Raw genomic sequence first — 21,796 nt, 5'->3', positions numbered from 1 at the left:
TGTGTTCAGTGATTCTCTTGTGTCCCCTGCGGTGGGATTGTACCAGTGCACCCCCCCTTGCTGTGCGTGTGTCATCTAGTGATCCTGAGTCAGTTCCCATAAAGAGCCCCTCCCCCGCCTTGTTGCCAGGTTGCCATGGCACTGGGAAGAGCGGTGTCCTGGTGGAGTTCAGCGACCTGTCCTTTCACCTGCGCTCCTATGGAGACCTCACAGACCAGGAAATGGACTCTGTGTGCAACTTCCTGCACCACCGGGTGACGGCGCGGGAAACGACCACTCTCTGCCAGCTCCAAGCCTGCTTCAGGGCCTTCCAGAGGTGAGCATGGGCAGCTGTGGGGAACCCAGCCCCACTCTGCACACCCCGGATGGTCAGTTCCAGTTAAAGCCTCCACAAAGAGGTTTCACCTCATGCCTCTTACCTCCACCCTCCCTTCCCCGCTGAGGGAGGCCCCGGGAGTTACTGCAATATGTGCTGGTGATAAGACTATGGAAGCGGAGTGGGGGCTTGTCGCACTTGGGAGCAATGAGTTAGACAGCAGTGGTACAGGGCAAAACACAGGCAACCTGTCAGCAGGTCAGACTGTGCGTGGGGCAGCGAGGAGGCTGGTACTGCTTGACTGGGGTGGGAAGCAGAGACGGAAGGTCCGTCAGGGTGGCTGGGGAAGTCCATGGAGAGCTTTTGAAAATGAGGGGCGTAACTGTGACCCAGATCCTGAAATGACTGGGGCCAGTGGAGCTGCTCACGCAGGAGCAAAGAACTTGCCCCCTCCACTGGTCTGCCGTCTCTGACATAAACAAAGCAGTGTGGCCATTCCAACTCCAAGCCCTACCAAACAAACTGCTCCCTGCATGCATGCTCCTCCCCTGGGGAGAGGATGAGAAAACGAACCACGCAGGGGAGACACAAATCCCATCACTCCGGACGTGATTGGCAGATACCCTGGGGACCAGGGCAGGAGAAGAACCTGCATGGAACAGATTAGAACTCTAGGGTAGGGACAGAATATGGTTGTCCTGCTCTATACGCATCACCTTCCTTTTCCCCTACCCTTGGGATCCCGTCCCTTCTTGCTCTTTCTCCTTCCCTGTGGCTTATCCCACTCACTTCTCCAGTTACCCTGCACTCTAAGATCTAGTGGTGCACGATTTAACACTAACACACCTTTTCCTGGGCAGTGTGGCCTGCCAAGCCAGTGCCCTGTATTCGGAGCGTGTGGACGAGGAGAGGAGCTCCCAGCTGAAGGCCTTGTTAATAGACTATTTTGAGAAGAAACCTGTGCTGGACGAGACCGAGCTAATGCGTGGGGAAGAAGAGGAGGCAGAAGATCTCAGTAACATTAAAGTGAGCAAACTCCTTTGTTTACTTCCTTTTGTTGGTATCTAGTTTTGAGCCCATCTGAGCCACTCGCAGTCTGGCATTTCTGTTACCCCTGAAACCATGGCATGTAGACACTAGATGTAGTGTCAGCTGTTGCATTAGAAAGGCTGTCTGTATAGTATATGGTTGTACTGGGTGGGATGGGATGGACTGCGTGTGTGTGTGTGTGTGTGCGCGCGCGCGCGCGTGCATGCTCTGAGTGGATCAAAATCCACGGCAGTACTGGGTCCTCCTGGATTAAAGGATGTCAAGCTTTGAAAGGGGGTGAGGCGGTGTGTATGTGAGAGAGCATGCGAATGAATCTAGGAAACACTTGTCTCATTCTGGCTTTAAAACCGTTGACGCTGCCATTTTGGTGAACATTCTGTGACTGGATTTGAGACCCTTCTTTTCTACTGAAGTATGGAAGCACTTTGCCCGGTGGGGGCGTGTGTGTTTTCCTTCATTGCACTTTGCTTTTAGAAGTTTAAAGGGATGCTATCAAATTATTCTGCACCTTTAAATTTAGGACTGGTTAGCAACATGTGAGGGCCAGTCCTGGTTCCATTGATGTCATTGGCACTTCAAAATTAGTACTTTACACTCTTCATCTTCAAAGTGTCCCAAATACAAATTTAAAAGGGTATCTTGGTAAGGGTTTTACTGGATCAGATGGGAGTAGAAATATTTCTATAACTTTTTTGTTTTCCCTTTTTTTTTTCTCATTTAAAAAGTCTCCCTGCACTCCCTGTTTAAACACTCTCCCTGCAGCACCCTTGTGCTAGACAACCAGTAAGTGAAAGTGATCAGAAAAAAAAGTGAAACTGATCACTTTTTGGTTTCACTCTTCAAACAGAAGAGAGCAAAAGTGATCAGCCATGATGCTGAAAAGTAAATTAGAGGATTTTCCCCCTGATTCCATAATCTGAGGGTCTGTTAGATCAGTGGTTTTCAACCAGGGGTTCATGTACCCTTGGGGGTACACAGGTCTTCCAGGGGGTACATGAACTCATCTAGATATTTGCCTAGTTTTACAACAGGCTACATAAAAACACTATGTAGTGAATTCAATGTAAACTAAACTTTCATACAGACAATGACTGGATTATACTGCTCTATTTACTATACACTGACATGTAAATACAATATTTATATTCCAACTGATGTATTTTATATCAATAAAAATAAGAAAGTCAGCAATTTTTCAGTAACAATGTGCTGTGACACTTTCATATTTTTATGTCTGATTTTTTGTAAGCAAGTAGTTTTTAAGTGAGGTGAAACTTGGGGGTACGCAAGACAAATCAGACTCCTGAAAGGGGGCCAGTACTCTGGAAAGGTTGAGAGCCAGTGTGTTAGATGGACAACAATGTGTAATCCAGGTTTCTGTATTGCATTGTATTTTGAAATACGGCTTTTATCGTGTGTCCCTATTCTGTAACCAAAAGAAAACTATCTAAGGCCTACACGACCATGTATGTTGGCAAAAGGGTATGTTGCTCAAGGGTGTGGAAAAAAAACAACCCCCTTGGCGACATAAGTTTCGCCGGCATAAGTGGTCGGGTGCATAAGTGCTATGTCGGCGGGAGAGCTTCTCTCGCCAACGTAGCAACTGCTGCTCATTGGGGGTGGTTTTATGATGTGGATGGGAGAGCTCTCTCCCGCCGGCATACAGCAGCTATACGAGAGATCTTACAGAGGTGCCGCTGTCAGCTTGCTTGTGTGGACATGGCCTAAATCCAAGCACAGGATGAGACCACAGCTCAGTGATTTGGTCCCAGTTAATTTTATCCCTTGGTGTGAAGTGGGTTGTGAGTGCTCATTAGCCCTGTTTTTGTTTTTTGGATTTGCCTGATCAAGAAATGGTCTCTCCTAACACTACGAGGCTGTAGAGAGAAGGAACCTTCTGCAGAGACCAAGATGGAACCTGGCTTATTTTCCCCCCAAAGCCTAACGAATTTCAAATGTTTTCTCTGTAGCTGCGGGAGTGGGAAGGGCAAATCCGCTCGGACATCCGGAATTTCCTGTCCATCCGCCAGGATGAGAAGTTCTCTGGCAGAGCTATTGCCAGGATATTTCATGGCATTGGTAAGGCAAGCCGAGCGCAAGACTGGAATCCTATCTGCCTTTTGCTACTTATGTAATATGACTTTCCATAATACTAGGCATTTTCTGCCTGATCTCTGTAACCGCTGCACAGATCTCACCTTAACCCTCCTTAGAATGTGTTTGTAACCATGGCCATGGTGAAAGGGGCTGGCTTGGAAACTGAAGGCTTCTTTTGGGACCTGCTCCTGCTGCTGTCCTTGTCTTTTATCGTGAAATGGTATGCAACCCCTCAGTCCAAGGGAGTGGAGTGTTACCCCTACTCTAGCAATCCATGTGGGATTTGAGCTGCAGGGGACCTCTGATGCTCAGGGTGGGCTTCCGCAGCCACGGAGAGTGTGTACCTGTCATGGTTACAGGGCAAGCTGTGCTTTTTGGCCCCTTTGAGGACAGGTTATGCTACCTTCCCCTCTTTCTGGGAGGAATCACACAGTCTTGCATCTCTCTGACGGGGCATCTGAGCTGCAGTCCCCTGGCCACCACTGATGTTAACTCAAGTGGCCCAGCTTGTTTGGCACCTGCAAGCCCTTTTCCTTCGGGGGCCTTTGGCAGCAGCTGATTAGAGAGACAAAACCAGCTTGTCCCAAGCATAGCCTCATGAATGCACTCCAAAGGGCCAGAAAGGGTAAGAACAGGAACAGCCTGTGAGCATGTTTCCCCTGACCTTGATCTTCATCTTTCCTTGCCAGCTTGGTAAGTTCCCCCCTTCTCTGGGTGGGGAGCCAGCCTGCTTGCTGCATCCCTGTCAGCGCTCACTGGCAGCCCCCAGCAACTCACTCCACTCCCCTTCCTTCTCTAGACCCAGCATCCTCCAGCTGTTCAGTATCCCTTTGCTCCTGAGTTCAGGCCTGGGAAGAATAAACTCTACCAGCCTGCTTGGAGCCAGACCAGGGGTATTCCCCAATTAATTGCATCCCCGCTGTTTGCTGGAGGACCCTTAGTGATCTGTGGGACTGTACCTTACCTTCACCATTGTTTGGTTTCCTCTTGGTTCCCCCCTAACAGCCTCCTCTGATTTAACTCCTTGCTGCCTGGCAGGATAATATCAAACAGGTGAACTGTGGGGCATATGATGATAAAAAATAGTAGAAATACCTCCCTCCTCCTGCACAGGACCCCCTGTTGATAGCTTGGCTCTCTCTGCCTCGAGTAGCCACACCACATATAGGTTTAGGAATCTGCTACTGCCTTTGAACTAACAGACACGGGCCTTTTAGCTCAATAGAGGCCCATACTTTTAGAGGCAGATGACCTGGGTGCAGTCCCCTTAGATGTGTGAACAAGGTTACAGTCTCCTAGAACTCTGTGGGCCTGTTTGACACAGGGGTAATTCCACAGAACTCAAGAAGGTGACCCTGGTGTAATGGAGCAAGGAATCCGGCCTCTGAATGCCTAGGCCCAGCCACATATGCTCAGCTGCTGTTAATGTCGAGGTCGCTTGCGTGAAAGCTTTGGCCACTCTTCTGTCTCGAGTTAGGCACTGCCACTTAATGACAGGCGGGTGATGGGCTCAGCAGCTGACCAGGGCTTTTTCTCTCTCTGAACAGGGAGCCCATGTTACCCTGCCCAGCTCTATGGACGAGACCGCAGGTTCTGGAGGAAATACATCCACTTTGACTTCAATAAAATCATGCGCCTGGCCACGGAGGAGATTATCCGATGCAAATGAGCCTGCGAGGGCAGGAATGTCAGACACTGACCAGCAGGGAAATGGAACGTCACAACAGCCACCAGAGCAAAGCCAGGGAGCCCTGCATGCCATGGCTCTGTGTGCCGTAGCTCCTGTATTCCATTCACCTCACTGCAGATCCCAGGAGCTCCCATGAGGGACCTTCATCTAATGGCTGTGTCGTGATTCTAGTCCCAGTTAACCCAGTGCGGGGAACTGGGGCTCCCACTTGCACTGGGGACTCCTCTGCAGATCCCACCTGGCGAGGTACCTGCTTTTCAGAAGTGGAGAGGATACGCTGTGGGCTGTGCCCAAAGGAGGTTGGGCGAGAAAACAGAACCTGAGGGTGGCTCCCAAGCTTGCTGGGAGGAAGAGGCTTTGGGCAATTATCCAGTTGACTGTATATAAATGTCCCTTTTAAGGTTCAGTCCCCTAGACCTGCCCCAAGCAAACGCACCTCTCTGGCTCAGGGAGGCGAGTCACCAGCCCTGTGTGCCAGGGGCTTGTCGTCTTCTCACTTTTCAGGGCTAACTCCACTATGGTGTTCTACTCATTTTGCAAAATTGTACAACATCTGAGACATTTCCTGCCCCAGCCCTGCCTCTCACCCCCGGTACAGGGGGAAGGCAGACAGGGTACAGCTGGACTTTTCTCAGACATGGCTGTGAATAGACACGTTCAGTTCCCACTGGATATTCAATAACCATCTTGGGAGGTGGCAATGTTTGGCCCATTCAGGAGTGGGTGGGATGCTTTCCATACATTTAGATGGTGCAGAGGAGGTGGAATGCCCCTCCCAACGTACCATAGTGTGTGTAAAAAGTAACAGTGTGTATTTACATCCGAGCTTTGACTGTTGTTGTGTTTCCCCTCGCTAACAATTGTGTGTTGCTCAGTATCCGTTCCAATGCCTTTGGATTGTCTTCAGTGCTGTTCTATTTCCACTGACCATCTGAAATCTTTGTTTCCCCTCTTCCATCTGGGACCATATCTGGGTTTTATATTCACACTAATAAAGAGTGTCTTTTAAAGTGCCTGACTTCACCTCTCGGCCCTTCCCTTCCTGCTGTGTGAGCAGAGTTGCAAGACTCTGCCTGTCTCCCTGGGAGCTGCTGGGGGCGGTGGGGAACTGCAGGGTGGGGGATTTGGGAGTGGAGTGATCTCTTCAAAGGCACCTGGGAGAGTGAGAAGCCCTGATTCTGCTCGTTGCCTTTGCATATCCCACCCCTCTGGTTTTTATCAGCATAAACTAAACCCAAAAGCCAACCTCCACAGCCGGCCATTGTTTTCAAGTGGGACAGACTGGGTTACGCTACTTTGCACCTTGGTATAAGGAGAGGTCAGGGGATGCTTGGGTATGTGCGTGGGAGAAGCTCCCAAATCCAGACGAGGTACCAGCACAGTCCTGCAATCCCAGCTGGCAGTTTTCTGGCCTGTGTTATACAGGAGGTCAGATGCTTGTTTGGTCCCCTCTAGCCTTGGAATCTATAACACTCCTCTCTCTGCTTTTTTTTTTTAATTTTAAATCCACTAAGTTTGCAGCTGCTCTGGTAGCTTAATAAGTACATGTGTAGAACTGATTTCAGAACTGGTCCTCCAATGAACCTTTTGTATCTCCTAACTGACCCTACTCTCTGTAGCGAGAGCACTCTGTACAGGGACATGCGTAACGCATGCTAATGGCTGTAACTGGATTTTCATGCCATTGAAAGTTGGCTAATTGAAAGCCTGCAGGCCTCTTACAAACAGGCATAGGCTGGATGTTGGCAGGGCAAGCTTCCCTGCCGCTGCCCTGCTCTGGAGGGCCCCCACTTCTGGAGGTGAGAGGGACCTTACCAGGGGTCACTCAACCCTTAGCTCCTCTGCTGACACACCCTCCATCCTTCAACAAAGGGGCACCTCCACCACTTCTTCGCTGCAGCCTGTAGCTGACGTTGCCTGCCCCCCACACCCGCACAGGAAGCGGCTACAGGAAAGGCTGCAGAGGCAGCTGGGGTCCGAGATGGGCAAGTCAGCGTTTGACTGGCAGGGCACAGAATGTGCTTATCGCAGCAGCCTGGAGAGTGGTGCAGGGGAAGGGTCAGTGATGGAAAGTAACCTCCATTCAGGGGTGAGACCTATGCGAAATACAGCCATGTTGTGTGTTTAGGGCTGGGGGCGATGGGTACTGGGCAGCGGGGTGGGGCACCACATTTGGTACCTATCTGCTGCCCTCCCCCTACCATTACCCATTTTAGCAAAGGTCAAGGACTATGTAACTAGACGGTGTCTCTCTAGGGGTGAGGTGGGGCTGGGGGGGGGTGCACTGGCACTCTGTAGCAGGCACTGGTGCCAGCTTGTTGGGGACACTGGGGCACGGCCACTAGGTAACTCGAGGGGATGGAAGACCACGAGTGTTGATGAAGCCCCCTCGCACTAGGCCCAGGTGTCCTTGGCCCCCCCTCCCGCCTGGAGGCACTCGCAGCAGCTCTGCGTACTAGGCCCAAGTGTCCTTGGCCCCCCCGCCTGGAGGCACACACAGCAGTTCTGCTGAGAATCTGCAACAATATGCTGCAGAGTCAGACTGCCTGAAACTAAACAAGGCCAAACAGGGCAGATATGGAAGAACAATGCTGAATAAAGCAGCTTTATGTATAGTTTAACAAATGATACAAAGAACCAGGAAACTAGCTGGGAACTGGATTGGCTGGCTATATGGATACTTGGAGCAGCTTGCTATTGGATAAGTATGCTGGGAAAAAGGATGTATAAAAGCCTGTGTAACTTCCTGCTCTGGGTACAGGATTTGAGATTCAAATCTCCCTGTACCTATTTGAAGCTTCAAATAAACTTTTCTGCTTCTCCACCCCGTTGTGATTATTGGGTGTAGCACACCGGGTAACGAACCAACTCAAGCTGTTGTTCAGCCTCTCGGCACTGGGTGCCGGCAACAGCTTTTGGCGTCCCTGGGTGGGCCAGAGGCTGCAATTTAGCCTTGCCCGGACCCCTCCTGGAGGTCGAGGATTGCGGCGAGAACCGACGCCCAGTGCGCACCGGTGAGTTCACCGGGGCCTTGGAGGAGACGTGATTTGATCGACCCCGGAGGGCACAACAGTGCAACGCACTCATATAGTGGAGAAGCAGTTGTGGACAGCGGTGAAGAACCGGTCCCTTACACATGGGGGAGGAGCAGCTGCAGGCCACGGTGAAGAACCGGTCCCTTGGATAAGGTAGGAACCTTTTGAAATCCGGATTGTATGCTCTGTTGGAACCTGGGGACGCCCAGAGTTACCCTGTAGGTATGGGACAGGGACAGAGCTCAGGGGTTAGGGCACGGTGTACGCCCCTAGAGTGCATTCTAGCAAACTGAAAGATATTTGGTGTGGATCCGATGACTAAGAGCCAATTAAAACGATTCTGTACAGTTGACTGGCCTCAATATCAACTAGAGGACCAGGAGTGGTGGCCACCAGGAGGGTCAATTAATTACAACACGATCCTCCAATTAGTTTTGTTTTGTCAGTGAATGGGTAAATGGAATGAACATATGTATGTGCATTTGTTTCTGACTTTATGTACTAGACCAGATATTTTACAGCACTGTAATCTGACTCCGACTGGTTCGGTAGCAGCTAATGTTAGTCCCCAGACCCCCACCCCCACTGTAATGGCAGAGCCGGTGTCCCCTTCGGCCCCTACACCCACACCTTGTAAGTCCCCCGAGCAGACCCCAGGTGGGATCCAAATGATGAAAGGGATATGACCCGCCTTACCTCCTATAAGGAGTTGCTTTTGCATGGACTCCGTCACTTGGCTGTCCGACATAATAATTGGGCAAAGCCATATGAAGTAATGCAGGATTTAAAAGAAAGCCCAGGGGCCTTTCTACAGCGTATTCGGGACACCATTCTACAGAACACTAATGCAGACCCCGATGATCAGGCAACTGAGTCAATTATTAAGGGAATTTTTACGAGCAGAGCAGCCCCTGATATTAAGAGAAAGTTACAAAAAAAGGAGGATTTAATGGGCATGACCATGGCACAAATCTTAGAGACTGCAAAGCGAGCTTATCGTCTGAGAGAGACAGAGAAGGAGAAAAAGCAAGTGAGATTGATGGTAACAGCGGTACAGGCCGGCACTAAGAGAAGTGGCCGGGGAGGAAGGGGCCGTGGACGCGACCGTCCGGGCCCGCAGGAGAGACGACTGGGTCGCAACCAGTGTGCCCTGTGTTGACAGGAGAGACTGGAAAAATGAGTGCCCAAAGAGGAAAGAAAAGGGGGGTTCCCCTATGATGGCGATGGCGGAGCAGGAATAAGGGTGTCAGGGGAGATGGACCACCCTACCCCCGGAACCCCGAGTAAAGATGCGGGTGGGAAGCTCAGAAATAGATTTTTTTAGTGGACTCTGAAGCGGCCCAAACTGCCATAAATCAGCCTCTTCAGTTGGCAGTAGCAGATTCCCTTACTGTGGTGGGAGCCACAGTAAGGGACACCAAGTGCCCAGTGTATGCCCCAGCGGAATGCGCTTTGGGAAACAGGACTATATCCCACAAGCTGGTATCCCTCCCTGAGTGTCCAATGCCTCTGCTGGGAGGGGATCTACTTTGTCACCTCGGTGCCACCCTGCATTTTACTGAGGACGAAATAACCCTTACCTTACCCCCTGAGAATGCATGGATCATGACCCTTGCAGTTGAGCCCTCAGCCATGCAAGCCCCAGAATGGAGCCTGTGGGAAGACCAGGTGTACCCCCTCGTGTGGGCATCAGGGATTCCAGGAAAGGCCACCCACCAGACCCCCATTACTATTCAGCTCATTCCAGGGAAAGGCCCAGTGCAAGTAAAACAGTATCCAATCAAGAGGGAAGCCAGAAAAGGTTTACAGGAAACTATAGATCGATTCCTAATGTATGGTATTCTCCGGGAATGTCAGTCAGCCTGAAACACTCCCATTCTACCCATACAGAAGCCTGATGGCACGTATCAGCTGGTACAGGACCTAAGGGCAGCCAATGAATGGGTTAAGACTCTGCACCCTCTTGTCCCTAACCCGTATACCTTATTGGTTTCTATAGGGGGACAGTATACCCATTTTTCAGTCCTTGATCTGAAAAATTCTTTCTTTACCATCCCAGTTGCCACCCCGTCACAGGAGATCTTCTCCTTCGAGTGGGAGGACCGAAAAAGGGTTAAAAAGCAACTTTGCTGGACAGTGTTGGCTCAGGGATTTAAAAACTCCCCCACCCTCTTTGGCAAGGCTCTGGCCAGGGACCTAGAGGACTGGGATAATGAGGAGGCCCTCCTTCTGCAGTATGTAAATGATTTGTTAATTGCCACTGTGGGCCAAACCCCCTGCCTTAAAGCCACCGTGAGCCTCCTGAATTTTATTGGACTCCGGGGATATCGGGTAGCACGGAGTAAGGCTCAAATTGCCCTCCCAGAGGTACGGTACCTCGGGTTTCACATACGGCAAGGGGAGCGTCAGCTTTCAAGCGAAAGAAAGGAAGCTATCTGTCAAGTTCCTACCCCAAGTGACCGTAAGCGGCTCAGGGCATTTCTGGGTATGGCAGGCTTTTGCAGGATATGGATCCCAGAGTTTGGACTGTGGGCTAAACCCCTGTACGACTGTGTAAAAGAAGCAGATCATGACCCCTTCTATTGGACCCCAGAGGCTCACAGGGCATTTAAAATCCTGAAAAGAAAATTGATGGAAGCCCCGGCTCTGGGCCTGCCGGATCTCTCTAAGCTGTTTCAGTTGTATGTAGATGAACGAAAGGGGGGTGGCCCTAGGAGTGCTCACACAGCTGTTAGGAGCATGGAGACGTCCTGTGGCTTATTTTTCTAAGCAATTGGATCAGGTTGCAAAGGGTTGGCCGGCATGTTTACGGGCGGTCGCAGCTACTGCCCTAGTGCTTAAGGAAGCCGAGAAGCTAACATTGGGAGGGGTTATGCAAATCTATACTCCCCATATGGTCCGAGCTGTATTGGATGCAAAGGGAGGGCTTTGGCTCACCCAGGCTCGGATTGCTCGGTATCAGACTAAGCTGTTAGAGAACTCTGAAGTCACCTTATAGTCTTGCCCCTCCCTTAACCCAGCCACTCTCTTGCCAGAAACAGAGGAACAGAAACATGACTGTTTAGAGATCATAGATGCCCAGTACTCCAGCCGTCCGGATTTAAAGGATGTACCCTTCCCAAATGCAGATTATGAGTGGTACACTGATGGTAGCAGTACTGTAATAGACGGGCAAAGGAGGGCGGGTTATGCTGTTGTGACCCTCCATGACACTGTGGAAGCTGAAGGTTTGCCTGCTGGGACCTCTGCCCAGCTTGCCGAACTGATAGCCCTGACCCGTGCACTTGAACTGTCAAAAGGAAAGCGGGTCAACATTTTTACTGATTCAAAGTATGCTTTTGGTGTGCTGCATGCTCATGCTGGTCTATGGAAGCAAAGGGGAATGCTGACAGCCCAAGGCTCCCCAGGTCAAGTATGGGCCCCAAATCCTCCGGCTCCTAGAAGCCGTACAACTTCCCTCAGAAGTGGCGGTGGTACACTGTAAAGCCCATCAAAGGGAGGATCAAGATGTGGCCAGAGGTAATGCCTGGGCAGATAGAGAGGCGAAGCATGCTGCCACCCTGCCATCCCCTCAGACTGAGAACGCCCATATGCATGCCCTTATCCCATCAGTAGGGGAGCTTCCAACCCCTCAATACTCTGGGGAGGAGAGACAGCTAACTGACAAACTCGGTCTCCGGGAAAAGGAGGGATGACTCCATTCCCCAGAAGGGAAGGTCCTCTTACCAAAGGGCCTGATCCGGCCGGTGCTGCAGAAACTACATCAAACCACTCATGCTGGCAGGGAAGCACTTATCCAACTAATGGGAAAATACTTTATCACTTCCGGACTCCGACCCCTGGCTGCCCAGGTACAAGTGGACTGCTTAGTCTGCCAAAAGAATAACCCACGACCGGGACATCCTGTGCCACCAGCTGCCCTAGAACCCACTCCGGGCCCTGGACAAGTGTGGCAAATAGACTTTATTGAGTTTCCCCGGACCCAAGGGTTCAAATATCTCCTTGTTATAGTGGATCGGTTCAGCGGATGGCCAGAAGCCTTCCCATGCCATAACTGCACTGCCAGAACAGTGGCCCTCAAGTCTGTTAAGGAGATCATTCCTCGCTTTGGACTCCCCCTGTGGATGGAATCTGACAACGGGACACACTTCATGTCAAAAATCATTCAAAACATCTCACATGCCTTACAGATCCCCTGGAAACTCCATACGCCCTGGAGACCGCAAGCCAGTGGGGTAGTGGAGAGTACCAATCAGACCCTCAAATGGCATCTCTCAAAGTGTGTCAAGAAGCCTCACTGCGATGGCCTGATGCTTTGCCCCTCGTTCTACTCCGTATCCGTGTTCTCCCAAAGGGTAGATTAGGGCTCAGTACCTTTAAAATTATGTTTAAAAGGGCATGGCCTATGAATGGCACCCCGGTTCTGTCAGGGGAATGGGAGTTGGGTAATGGTTTTTTTGTCACAGTATATGTGTTCCCTGTCTGCTGTTCTCTTGTCTCTTCACAGGTATACCAAGGATTCCCAGCCTCTCCCCTTGGACACTCCCGTCCACTCCTTACAGCCTGGTGACTCTGTGCTTGTTCGCACCTGGAAAGACGAGCCTCTCCAGGAAAAGTGGAAAGGACCCTATACCGTCCTGCTGGTCTCCCACACAGCGGCAAAGATGGAGGGACACAAGAACTGGATCCATCACTCTCGTCTGAAGGCAGTACCCGCCCCCTCGTCAGCAGAACAGTGGACCGTCCAACCTGCTGACTCCTCATCTAGTGATGATCTCGGGCTAAAGCTACTGTTTAAAAGACACAAATAGCGGGCACCTTAACGCTAAAATGGGCCCACCCAGGTACTGGAGACCCTGGGTTGGGAAGACTCTGGTGATAATTAATTGGGTAACATTGTTATTCTCTGTATTGGTATTTCCAAACTGTGCATATCGAGAGCATAACTCCTTTGTTTCGTTTGCGCACCATGTTGTTACTTTAACAAATCAGACTGATTGTTGGGTATGTGCTCCAACTCCACTGTCCCCCAAAACGGGAATGCCCCTTGACATGCTGCCCCTGACCCTAGCAGAATTAGCCACTACCAAAGAGCAGGAAAGAACGTACACGCCGTTCTGGAATAAGACCTCTTTACAGCAGGCCACCTATCAGGACCAGGAGTATTCAGTTGCAGTACTCACTGAGGGAGTGTTATGTTTTACCCGAAACCAATCTGATCACTATGGGCGTCCTGTGGGAAAAAGCTCCTGTGTTATTACACAGTGGGCTGATGGGTATTGGATAAAGACCAACAGGGGAGGCCAACAGTGTGGGTGTAATGGTTCCTCCCCTTTTAGGGAAACTCTTACAAATAATCTTACCACAAAAAAAGGGGTTTGGAAATGTAACTTGCCGTCCAGTTAACATTTCCAATGTAGCAAGCCAATGGTGGGTTTGTAGTGGTCCCTATGGCGAGTGTAATTTGAACAGCACAATTAGAAATGCCCCCACTTGTACCCAATCAGGAGGATGGGATGCCCCCCTACGGGCATATGAACTTTTTGAAAAAGCAGCCTTAAGTATCCCAGGAATCCCCTTAAGAAACAGTCCTTACTGGGCCCTACAGGGTCACTATTTTGTATGTGGCCAAAAGGCTTACAAGGTGCTGCCAGCCGACTGGACAGGTAGCTGTTAAATAGCTCATGGAGTTCCTCATAGAATCATAGAATATCAGGGTTGGAAGGGACCCCAGAAGGTCATCTAGTCCAACCCCCTGCTCGAAGCAGGACCAATTCCCAGTTAAATCATCCCAGCCAGGGCTTTGTCAAGCCTGACCTTAAAAACCTCTAAGGAAGGAGATTCTACCACCTCCCTAGGTAACGCATTCCAGTGTTTCACCACCCTCTTAGTGAAAAAGTTTTTCCTAATATCCAACCTAAACCTCCCCCATTGCAACTTGAGACCATTACTCCTCGTTCTGTCATCTGCTACCATTGAGAACAGTCTAGAGCCATCCTCTTTGGAACCCCCTTTCAGGTAGTTGAAAGCAGCTATCAAATCCCCCCTCATTCTTCTCTTCTGCAGACTAAACAATCCCAGCTCCCTCAGCCTCTCCTCATAAGTCATGTGCTCTAGACCCCTAATCATTTTTGTTGCCCTTCGCTGGACTCTCTCCAATTTATCCACATCCTTCTTGTAGTGTGGGGCCCAAAACTGGACACAGTACTCCAGATGAGGCCTCACCAGTGTCGAATAGAGGGGAACGATCACATCCCTCGATCTGCTCGCTATGCCCCTACTTATACATCCCAAAATGCCATTGGCCTTCTTGGCAACAAGGGCACACTGTTGACTCATATCCAGCTTCTCGTCCACTGTCACCCCTAGGTCCTTTTCCGCAGAACTGCTGCCTAGCCATTCGGTCCCTAGTCTGTAGCGGTGCATTGGATTCTTCCATCCTAAGTGCAGGACCCTGCACTTATCCTTATTGAACCTCATCAGATTTCTTTTGGCCCAATCCTCCAATTTGTCTAGGTCCTTCTGTATCCTATCCCTCCCCTCCAGCGTATCTACCACTCCTCCCAGTTTAGTATCATCTGCAAATTTGCTGAGAGTGCAATCCACACCATCCTCCAGATCATTTATGAAGATATTGAACAAAACCGGCCCCAGGACCGACCCCTGGGGCACTCCACTTGACACCGGCTGCCAACTAGACATGGAGCCATTTATCACTACCCGTTGAGCCCGACAATCTCATCTTTCCATAACTGCCACACTGCCCAAAGGAAAGATTAGAAATGCCCGAGACACCTCTGTTGAGTCACGAGAAAAGACCCTGCGGCGACTGACTAAGGCATTGGAGGGCAATATGAAGAATCCCCTCACAACCGAGAAGCTTGTAGGGTGCTCTGTACTGGGAATAGCGCCACTGGTTTCTGGACCAGCCATGGCATGCATAGGCTGCTATACTGTAAGGCTGCAAATGGTACTTGAGAAAGTTGCCTTAGAGTTAGAGGACTCGGTTACTGATTTAGGGTCAGCAGTAAAAACATTAAATAAAGAGGTACAGCAGCTCAGGACGTTTTCCCTCCAAAACAGGCTGGCTTTGGACTATCTCTTGGCATCCCAAGGAAGGGTTTGTGCCCTCGTCGGGCCCCAATGTTGTGTATATGTAAATGATAGAAGTTATGAGATCTATGAAAAGGTGGTACAGGCTGAGGCCCATGCCCGAGCCGGAGCACAGGTTGCCTATACTGCCCCAGAGAACGATTGATTGCAAACCTTGTTTTCAGGCTCGGGTTTGTGGTCTTGGCTTGGTGGTTTATTTAGCCTGCTATTGAAAATTCTTTTTCCTGCATTGCTTGTATTACTGGTATTATGCTGTGCAGTATCATGTGTCAGGGCCCTTTTGCAAAAGTTAATAAGTCATTCTCTTCAGGGCTATCACAAAGTGCTTATGCAAAGTCCTATTGTAAAGAAATAAGTAGCCCAAGTGAGAAAACTCAGAGCCAAGGTTGTTGAGTGTTCTCAAAGGGGGGAGTTGTTGGGGACACTGGGGCACGGCCACTAGGTAACTCGAGGGGATGGAAGACCACGAGTGTTGATGAAGCCCCCTCGCACTAGGCCCAGGTGTCCTTGGCCCCCCCTCCCGCCTGGAGGCACTCGCAGCAGCTCTGCGTACTAGGCCCAAGTGTCCTTGGCCCCCCCGCCTGGAGGCACACACAGCAGTTCTGCTGAGAATCTGCAACAATATGCTGCAGAGTCAGACTGCCTGAAACTAAACAAGGCCAAACAGGGCAGATATGGAAGAACAATGCTGAATAAAGCAGCTTTATGTATAGTTTAACAAATGATACAAAGAACCAGGAAACTAGCTGGGAACTGGATTGGCTGGCTATATGGATACTTGGGGCAGCTTGCTATTGGATAAGTATGCTGGGAAAAAGGATGTATAAAAGCCTGTGTAACTTCCTGCTCTGGGTACAGGATTTGAGATTCAAATCTCCCTGTACCTATTTGAAGCTTCAAATAAACTTTTCTGCTTCTCCACCCCGTTGTGATTATTGGGTATAGCACACCGGGTAACGAACCAACTCAAGCTGTTGTTCAGCCTCTCGGCACTGGGTGCCGGCAACAAGCTTGTGGGGAGGAATGTGGCTGGTTACTGCTACAGGCTGGGGGGCTGGTGAAGGTGAGACCTGGCGCAGGCGGGGGGGTCATGAGTTCTGCGCTGTTGGATGCGACACTGGGGGTTGGGGTGTGGGGAGGGGATCTGGGGGTGCAGAATGGTGCAGGAGTGATGAGAGGGGGCAGTCTGGGCAGCGGGGCTCCTGGGGGGAGGGGGCATGGGCCCTGTGTGGGGCAGTGCAGGGGTGGGGGTGCCACTCTAGGAGGTGGCATGGGGAGGGGCATGGGGGGTTCAGGGGGTGCCCCCCCAGGGACAGGGATGTGGCCTGGGCCCAGCTGGAGTGGAGCAGAGCTGGCACTGGGGGCCCCCAGCCCCGCTGCCAGGCAGCCTCTGGCCCTGCCCCCAGGGAGGGGCCTATCCAGGGAGGGGCGGGGTCAGAGGCAGCCGGCCCAGCACGGCAACGCCAAGGTCGGTCCTCCGCAGCCATAGAGAAGAGCGAAAGGCATGCTAGAAGGGCCCACCGCCACCCGATACCAACGAGCAGCAGCGCAGACGGGACCCTCGGAGCCGCCACCGGCCAGGGGGCGTGGCTGCGTCGCAGCGGGAAAGGCGGCCCCTCTAGCCGGCACTTCCGCGTTCTCCGTGGCTGTGGAGGACCCAGGCGTTGCTGCAGGCCCCAGAGTTTCTCTTCCCCCTACGGCCCTACCCCCCCCCCCGTCCAGGAGCCGCCAGCCCCTCGCAGCCCCGCCCCGGAGCGGCAGCGGGGGGTGAGCCCCGCCCACTGGGGGCGTTCACTGGGCTGGGGTGGGGGGTCTGCCGCCTTGTCTGTATGGTCACAGTAGGTGGCCCTGTCACCGTGGCGACTGTCACCATGGCATCAGGCCCTAGCTGTATCATTGGGGGTGTTGCCATGGCAGCGCTGCGGTGTGGCTGTCACCATGGCATCAGGCCCTAGCTGTATCATTGGGGGTGTTGCCATGGCAGCGCTGCGGTGTGGCTGTCACCATGGTATCAGGCCCTAGCTGTATCATTGGGGGTGTTGCCATGGCAGCGCTGCGGTGTGGCTGTCACCATGGCATCAGGCCCTAGCTGTATCATTGGGGGTGTTGCCATGGCAGCGCTGCGGTGTGGCTGTCACCATGGTATCAGGCCCTAGCTGTATCATTGGGGTGTTGCCATGGCAGCGCTGGGGTGTGGCTGTCACCATGGTATCAGGCCCTAGCTGTATCATTGGGGGTGTTGCCGTGGTAGCGCTGGGGTGTGGCTGTCACTTTGACAGGAGTGGCTATATGGTCTCTCTGTTACCATGGCATCAGGTGACTCCAGGGCCTGGCCCAGTGCAACCAAGCTGGTGCCCCCTCTCCTACTCCTCGTACATACACCCTGAATTCCCAAGCTGAGGCCGAGGCCCATGCCTTAACCCCTGCTGTGCTGGGCCTCTCCCCTCGCTGAGCCCAATGTAATGTCTGTCTGTTTGTGTTCCCCACAGCTCAGCGGATCTCTCCCAGATCTTCTCCTGTGTGAGCCCCTTGGCCTGGGGCTGAAGGATGAACTCTAAGTATGTGCTGCTGGGGGGCCTGTACTTCGTCCAAGGGATGCCATATGGGCTACAGTCCGGCCTGCTGCCCATCTATCTCCGCAGCGTGGGCCTCTCCTTCAGCAAGATCAGCTTGGCCAAAATGCTCTATCTGCCCTGGATCCTCAAGATGCTGTGGGCTCCTTTAGTGGATCAGTACCACACCAAGCAGACCTGGCTGGTGCTCAGCATGTCAGGACTAGTGCTGGCCTGCCTAGCATGTGCCACTATGTCGCCGGAGACCAACTTCCTGCCTGTCGCTGCCATGCTGCTGCTCATGAACTTCTTTGCTTCTGTCCAGGACATCGCAGTGGATGGAGTAGCCATTGGGCTCCTGTGGCAGGATGAGATCGGGTACGGCAACACCATCCAAGTGGTGGCTTACAAACTGGGCTCCGTGCTGGCGGGAGGAGGCCTCCTGACCTTGATGCACCTGTTGGGCTGGGGGGTTCTCTTCTTGCTTCTGGCCATCATTTATCTTCTGGCCATACTGTATGTGTGGAGTGCTCCGGAACTGTGGCTCACGCTAGGACGGCCTTCTCAGGATGGCCAGCCCCGGACAAGAACCTTCAACCCTTGGAGAATTCTCCAGGAGCTCCTCCGTGTGCCGGGCACCCTTTGGACCACCGGCTTTGTCTTCCTCTACAAGCTTGGTGAGTGCCTGCCCGGTGAGGGCTGGGATTCCTCTAAGGAAAGGAGTGTTTAGAGTGGAGCACTCAGCAGGGCTGCAAGTGGAAAGGAGCTATTGGATGTAACAGCTGTAAATCTAGAAAGGGTCACCTGCCAGGGCTGGGTTAGGGTTCGAGCAGAGCCATTAAAGCTCCCTGTTGTGCTGTTGGACACCCCTGCATGCAGGGAAGAGTCTGATAGAGCATAGACTTGGCTGTGGCTCACCTGATTGTGTCCTTTTCCCTCGCAGGTGAGCAAGGCACCACCACCATGTTCCCACTCTTCCTGCTGGACCATGGATTCTCCACCCAGCAACTTGGCTTCTGGAATGGAGTGGTAGCCATGGTCTTCTCCATCACAGGTTCCTCACTGGGTGGCCAGCTGATGTCCAAGCAGAGGTTAATTGTAGAATGGGGCTCTGCCACCTCCCTTCTTGTATGGGGTGAAAAAGGCTGGTTTGTACGTGGGTTGGAAGAGGCATGTGTGGCAGGAGAGATCAGTGAGATGCCTGGTGCTGTTTTGATTGCTCTTGGGCCCAGCTGCTGTGTCTGATTCATGATCCTTCCGCTCAATCAAATGGGGAGGAACCAAACACAATCCCTCCCCTTCTGTTCTGCTTGCTCTTCTTCTGCCTGCAGTGTTCTGCTGCACTGGCTTCCTTAACCATCTCTGTGTTGGGTTTGTGTCTTCTTTCCAGGCAGCCACTGTCTCTGCTGAAGGCTCTCTTACTGCTCCGCTTCTGCAGCCTGAACTTACAGACCTTTTTGGTCTTCATCTACGATGATGGAGTCTCTCTCTTCAAAGGTGAGCACCACCCAGCTGAGCATAAGAGAGCTCCTTGTTGATATGGGGTGAAGAGAAAGAGAACCGAGAGGCAGTGTAGGGCTGGTCAGAAATTTTCCCTCAGAACTGTGTTTTGATGGAAAACTGGGTTTTCAACTATACAATATTTTGGGCAACGGTTTTTGCTTTCCATGGAAAATTTTGATTTAGTCAAACCAAACCCACCAGAACATTTCAGTTTGGATCTGCTGCCAGGCTTTATGGCTGAACTATATCCTCCATGATGCAGCACGTCCAGGGACTCTCATGAGGCACCCTGTTCTCCCTCCAAGAGGGAAGACCATGGTGCATCTTGGGAAATGTAGTTCAATATGGAAGCCCAGCCTATAGAGGAGAATGGGAGTCTGAGGCACCCAAACTCCACCTCCCAGGTGGCATTTTGTTAGCATTTCCAAATGGAAATATTTTACTTTGGGACTAAAATATTTCACCAGAAAATTGAACTTTTCTATGAAATTTAGATGAAAACAATTTAGTTTTTTCACAGAAGTTTTCATGCGCGGGGGGGGACCCCGTTTTCTGCCCAGCTCTTTCTGAGAGGTCCAGTGACTTGCACATGGCCACAGAGAGTATCAGCGTCAGAACTGGGAGCAGAAATCTGGAGACGCTGCTCCCAGTCCTGCACTTGGGCCATGCCTCTCTCCAACCCTGAACTGGTCACCTGCATTACTCCCCCGTTGCCATGTCTTGCTGTATGTATAGGGGCTGCGATCCTGAGTATCTGTGTCCAGCACTTCATTGGAGGGCTGATCACCACCCTGGCTTTTAGCATCATGATGCAATGCACGCAGAGGGCGGATGGCATCATACAGGTACCCTGCAACCAGCACCTCTGGAAATGTGGCCCAAGGGGGACTAGAATCAATGGGCACATCTGCCTCCCTGTCTGCACACTGGGGATGTTAATGTAGGATCCACCAGTGTCAGCAGGCAGCTGAGACGGTTCACTCATCAGTATTAGTGAAGAGCCCTGAGATCTGAGTCTCTGTATGGCCCTCCCAGATGTGAATGCACCCCGAGGGAGGCATTATCTGCACTGGGCAGATGGGGAACTCAGGTACAGAAAAGGGAGTTGAGTTGCCCAAGGTCACAGGCCACCCTGCAGCCTTGGAGATGAGGCTTGGCTCCAAGCTGCCGAAGGGAATGACAGTCAGGTGCTTTCTGGGGCTCCTGGCCCTTTCCTGCAGCCCTCGGCTGGGCAGGGTTTAGGCGCTATCTGGGCTACCTGGGTCCCTCTGTTTGACAGCGTAAGTGGATCTCTCTTTGTGTTTGCCACCCCTCATGCTGGTGTGTGTCTGCCCTTTGCAGGCCACTCATTACAGTTTCCTGGCCACCCTGGAAGTGCTGGGCAAGCTGGCATTCAGCAGCTTTGTGGGGAGCATCGTGGACTGGCTGGGCTTTGCATCCAGCTTCTGCTGCTTCCTCTTCCTCTCCTTCACCTCTGTGCTCTACGTCCTGAATGTGCCTCCTGGCGGGAGCTGAAGGAGACATGCCTGGCCTCTCCAGGGATTCACTGTGAGTGGGCCAGGCTAAGGGATGGACAGCTGAGAATCTCCCTGGCTGGACTTGCAGGGGTCTCGAGCAGGTGTATTAATTTGCACTCCTAGTGGACATTGAAGGAGCCCAAAAATGCCTGTACAAATGAAACATCACAGGGCCAAATCCTAAGACACTGAATGCCTGCACCTCCTGCTGGAGCCCTCAGGAACTGCAGAGGCTCCGCATTTCCCTGTGGGTGTCTCCGCAACTGTAACCAACATCTAAGATTTTCTCCTTTCCCGCCCCCTGGATGGCCTACACTCCTTGCTTTCCCCAGAGCTGCCTTAGGGAGCCAGGTCCTGTCTGCGCCGAGCCAGGGATGCTGCAACAACCAGGTGCAGGCTCGGTGCTGCGCTCACACTCCAGCCTCTGGGATCTGAAATTAAAACATTTGTTTACTGAATGTGTCTCCTTCTCCTGCCCCTGCACCACACTCACTCCACCCTGCTGAGAGAGGCGGTGTTCAGACTGGGCCCTGTGCTGGAGCCCTGGGAAGGGAGGAGCGGGGCTGTTGGTTACTAGGCCCATGCCGTTACAAGGCTCTTGTCCATCTCATGCAAGCTCCAGGGTTTGATATTCTTGTTAATGGTTAGACTGGTGCAAGCTGCACCCAGCCACATTGCAGAGTGCTCAACTCTGGCTCAGCTGGGCTGCTGTCGCAGGGCCCTGTGTCTGTGTGTAGCAGAGTCCTTCTGAGCCAGCAGGCAGGTCAGTCTCCCAGCTCCTCAGGCTCTGGGTGCTGTCTCAGAGTTCAGAGGAGAGGCATGTGACCAAGTGTGTCCAGAAAACGCCTGACTCATTGCTGGGGGGAGTTTTCTCCCACATTAGAATAGTTACAGTATCATAATTAGATTACGGATTAAAAAAA

General features: G+C 52.0%; 2 protein-coding genes across 2 annotated transcripts in view; both read left to right on the top strand.

Moving 5' to 3' along the window:
- The window catches only part of RECQL4 (RecQ like helicase 4), a 43,620-nt gene extending 37,507 nt beyond the window's left edge, over positions 1-6,113 (top strand). Inside the window, exons 22-25 of the mRNA XM_074943682.1 lie at positions 130-316; positions 1,177-1,342; positions 3,337-3,445; positions 5,011-6,113. Of these exons, the coding sequence (XP_074799783.1) occupies positions 130-316; positions 1,177-1,342; positions 3,337-3,445; positions 5,011-5,132 (584 nt within the window). The 3' untranslated portion in view covers positions 5,133-6,113. The remainder of the gene's footprint in view (positions 1-129; positions 317-1,176; positions 1,343-3,336; positions 3,446-5,010) is intronic.
- An 11,212-nt stretch (positions 6,114-17,325) lies between these two features.
- On the top strand, positions 17,326-21,239 carry MFSD3 (major facilitator superfamily domain containing 3). The gene is made up of 6 exons (XM_074943691.1): positions 17,326-17,443; positions 17,791-18,530; positions 18,797-18,944; positions 19,244-19,350; positions 20,092-20,201; positions 20,698-21,239. Exons 2-6 carry the CDS (start codon positions 17,849-17,851, stop codon positions 20,869-20,871), a joined length of 1,221 nt encoding a protein of 406 aa, XP_074799792.1. The 5' UTR covers positions 17,326-17,443; positions 17,791-17,848; the 3' UTR covers positions 20,872-21,239.
- The last annotated feature ends 557 nt before the right edge of the window (positions 21,240-21,796 follow it).

Source organism: Natator depressus, chromosome 2 (genome assembly GCF_965152275.1).
Source record: "Natator depressus isolate rNatDep1 chromosome 2, rNatDep2.hap1, whole genome shotgun sequence".
Classification (NCBI taxonomy): domain Eukaryota; kingdom Metazoa; phylum Chordata; order Testudines; family Cheloniidae; genus Natator; species Natator depressus.
This window is presented reverse-complemented; position numbering and strand designations above follow the sequence as displayed.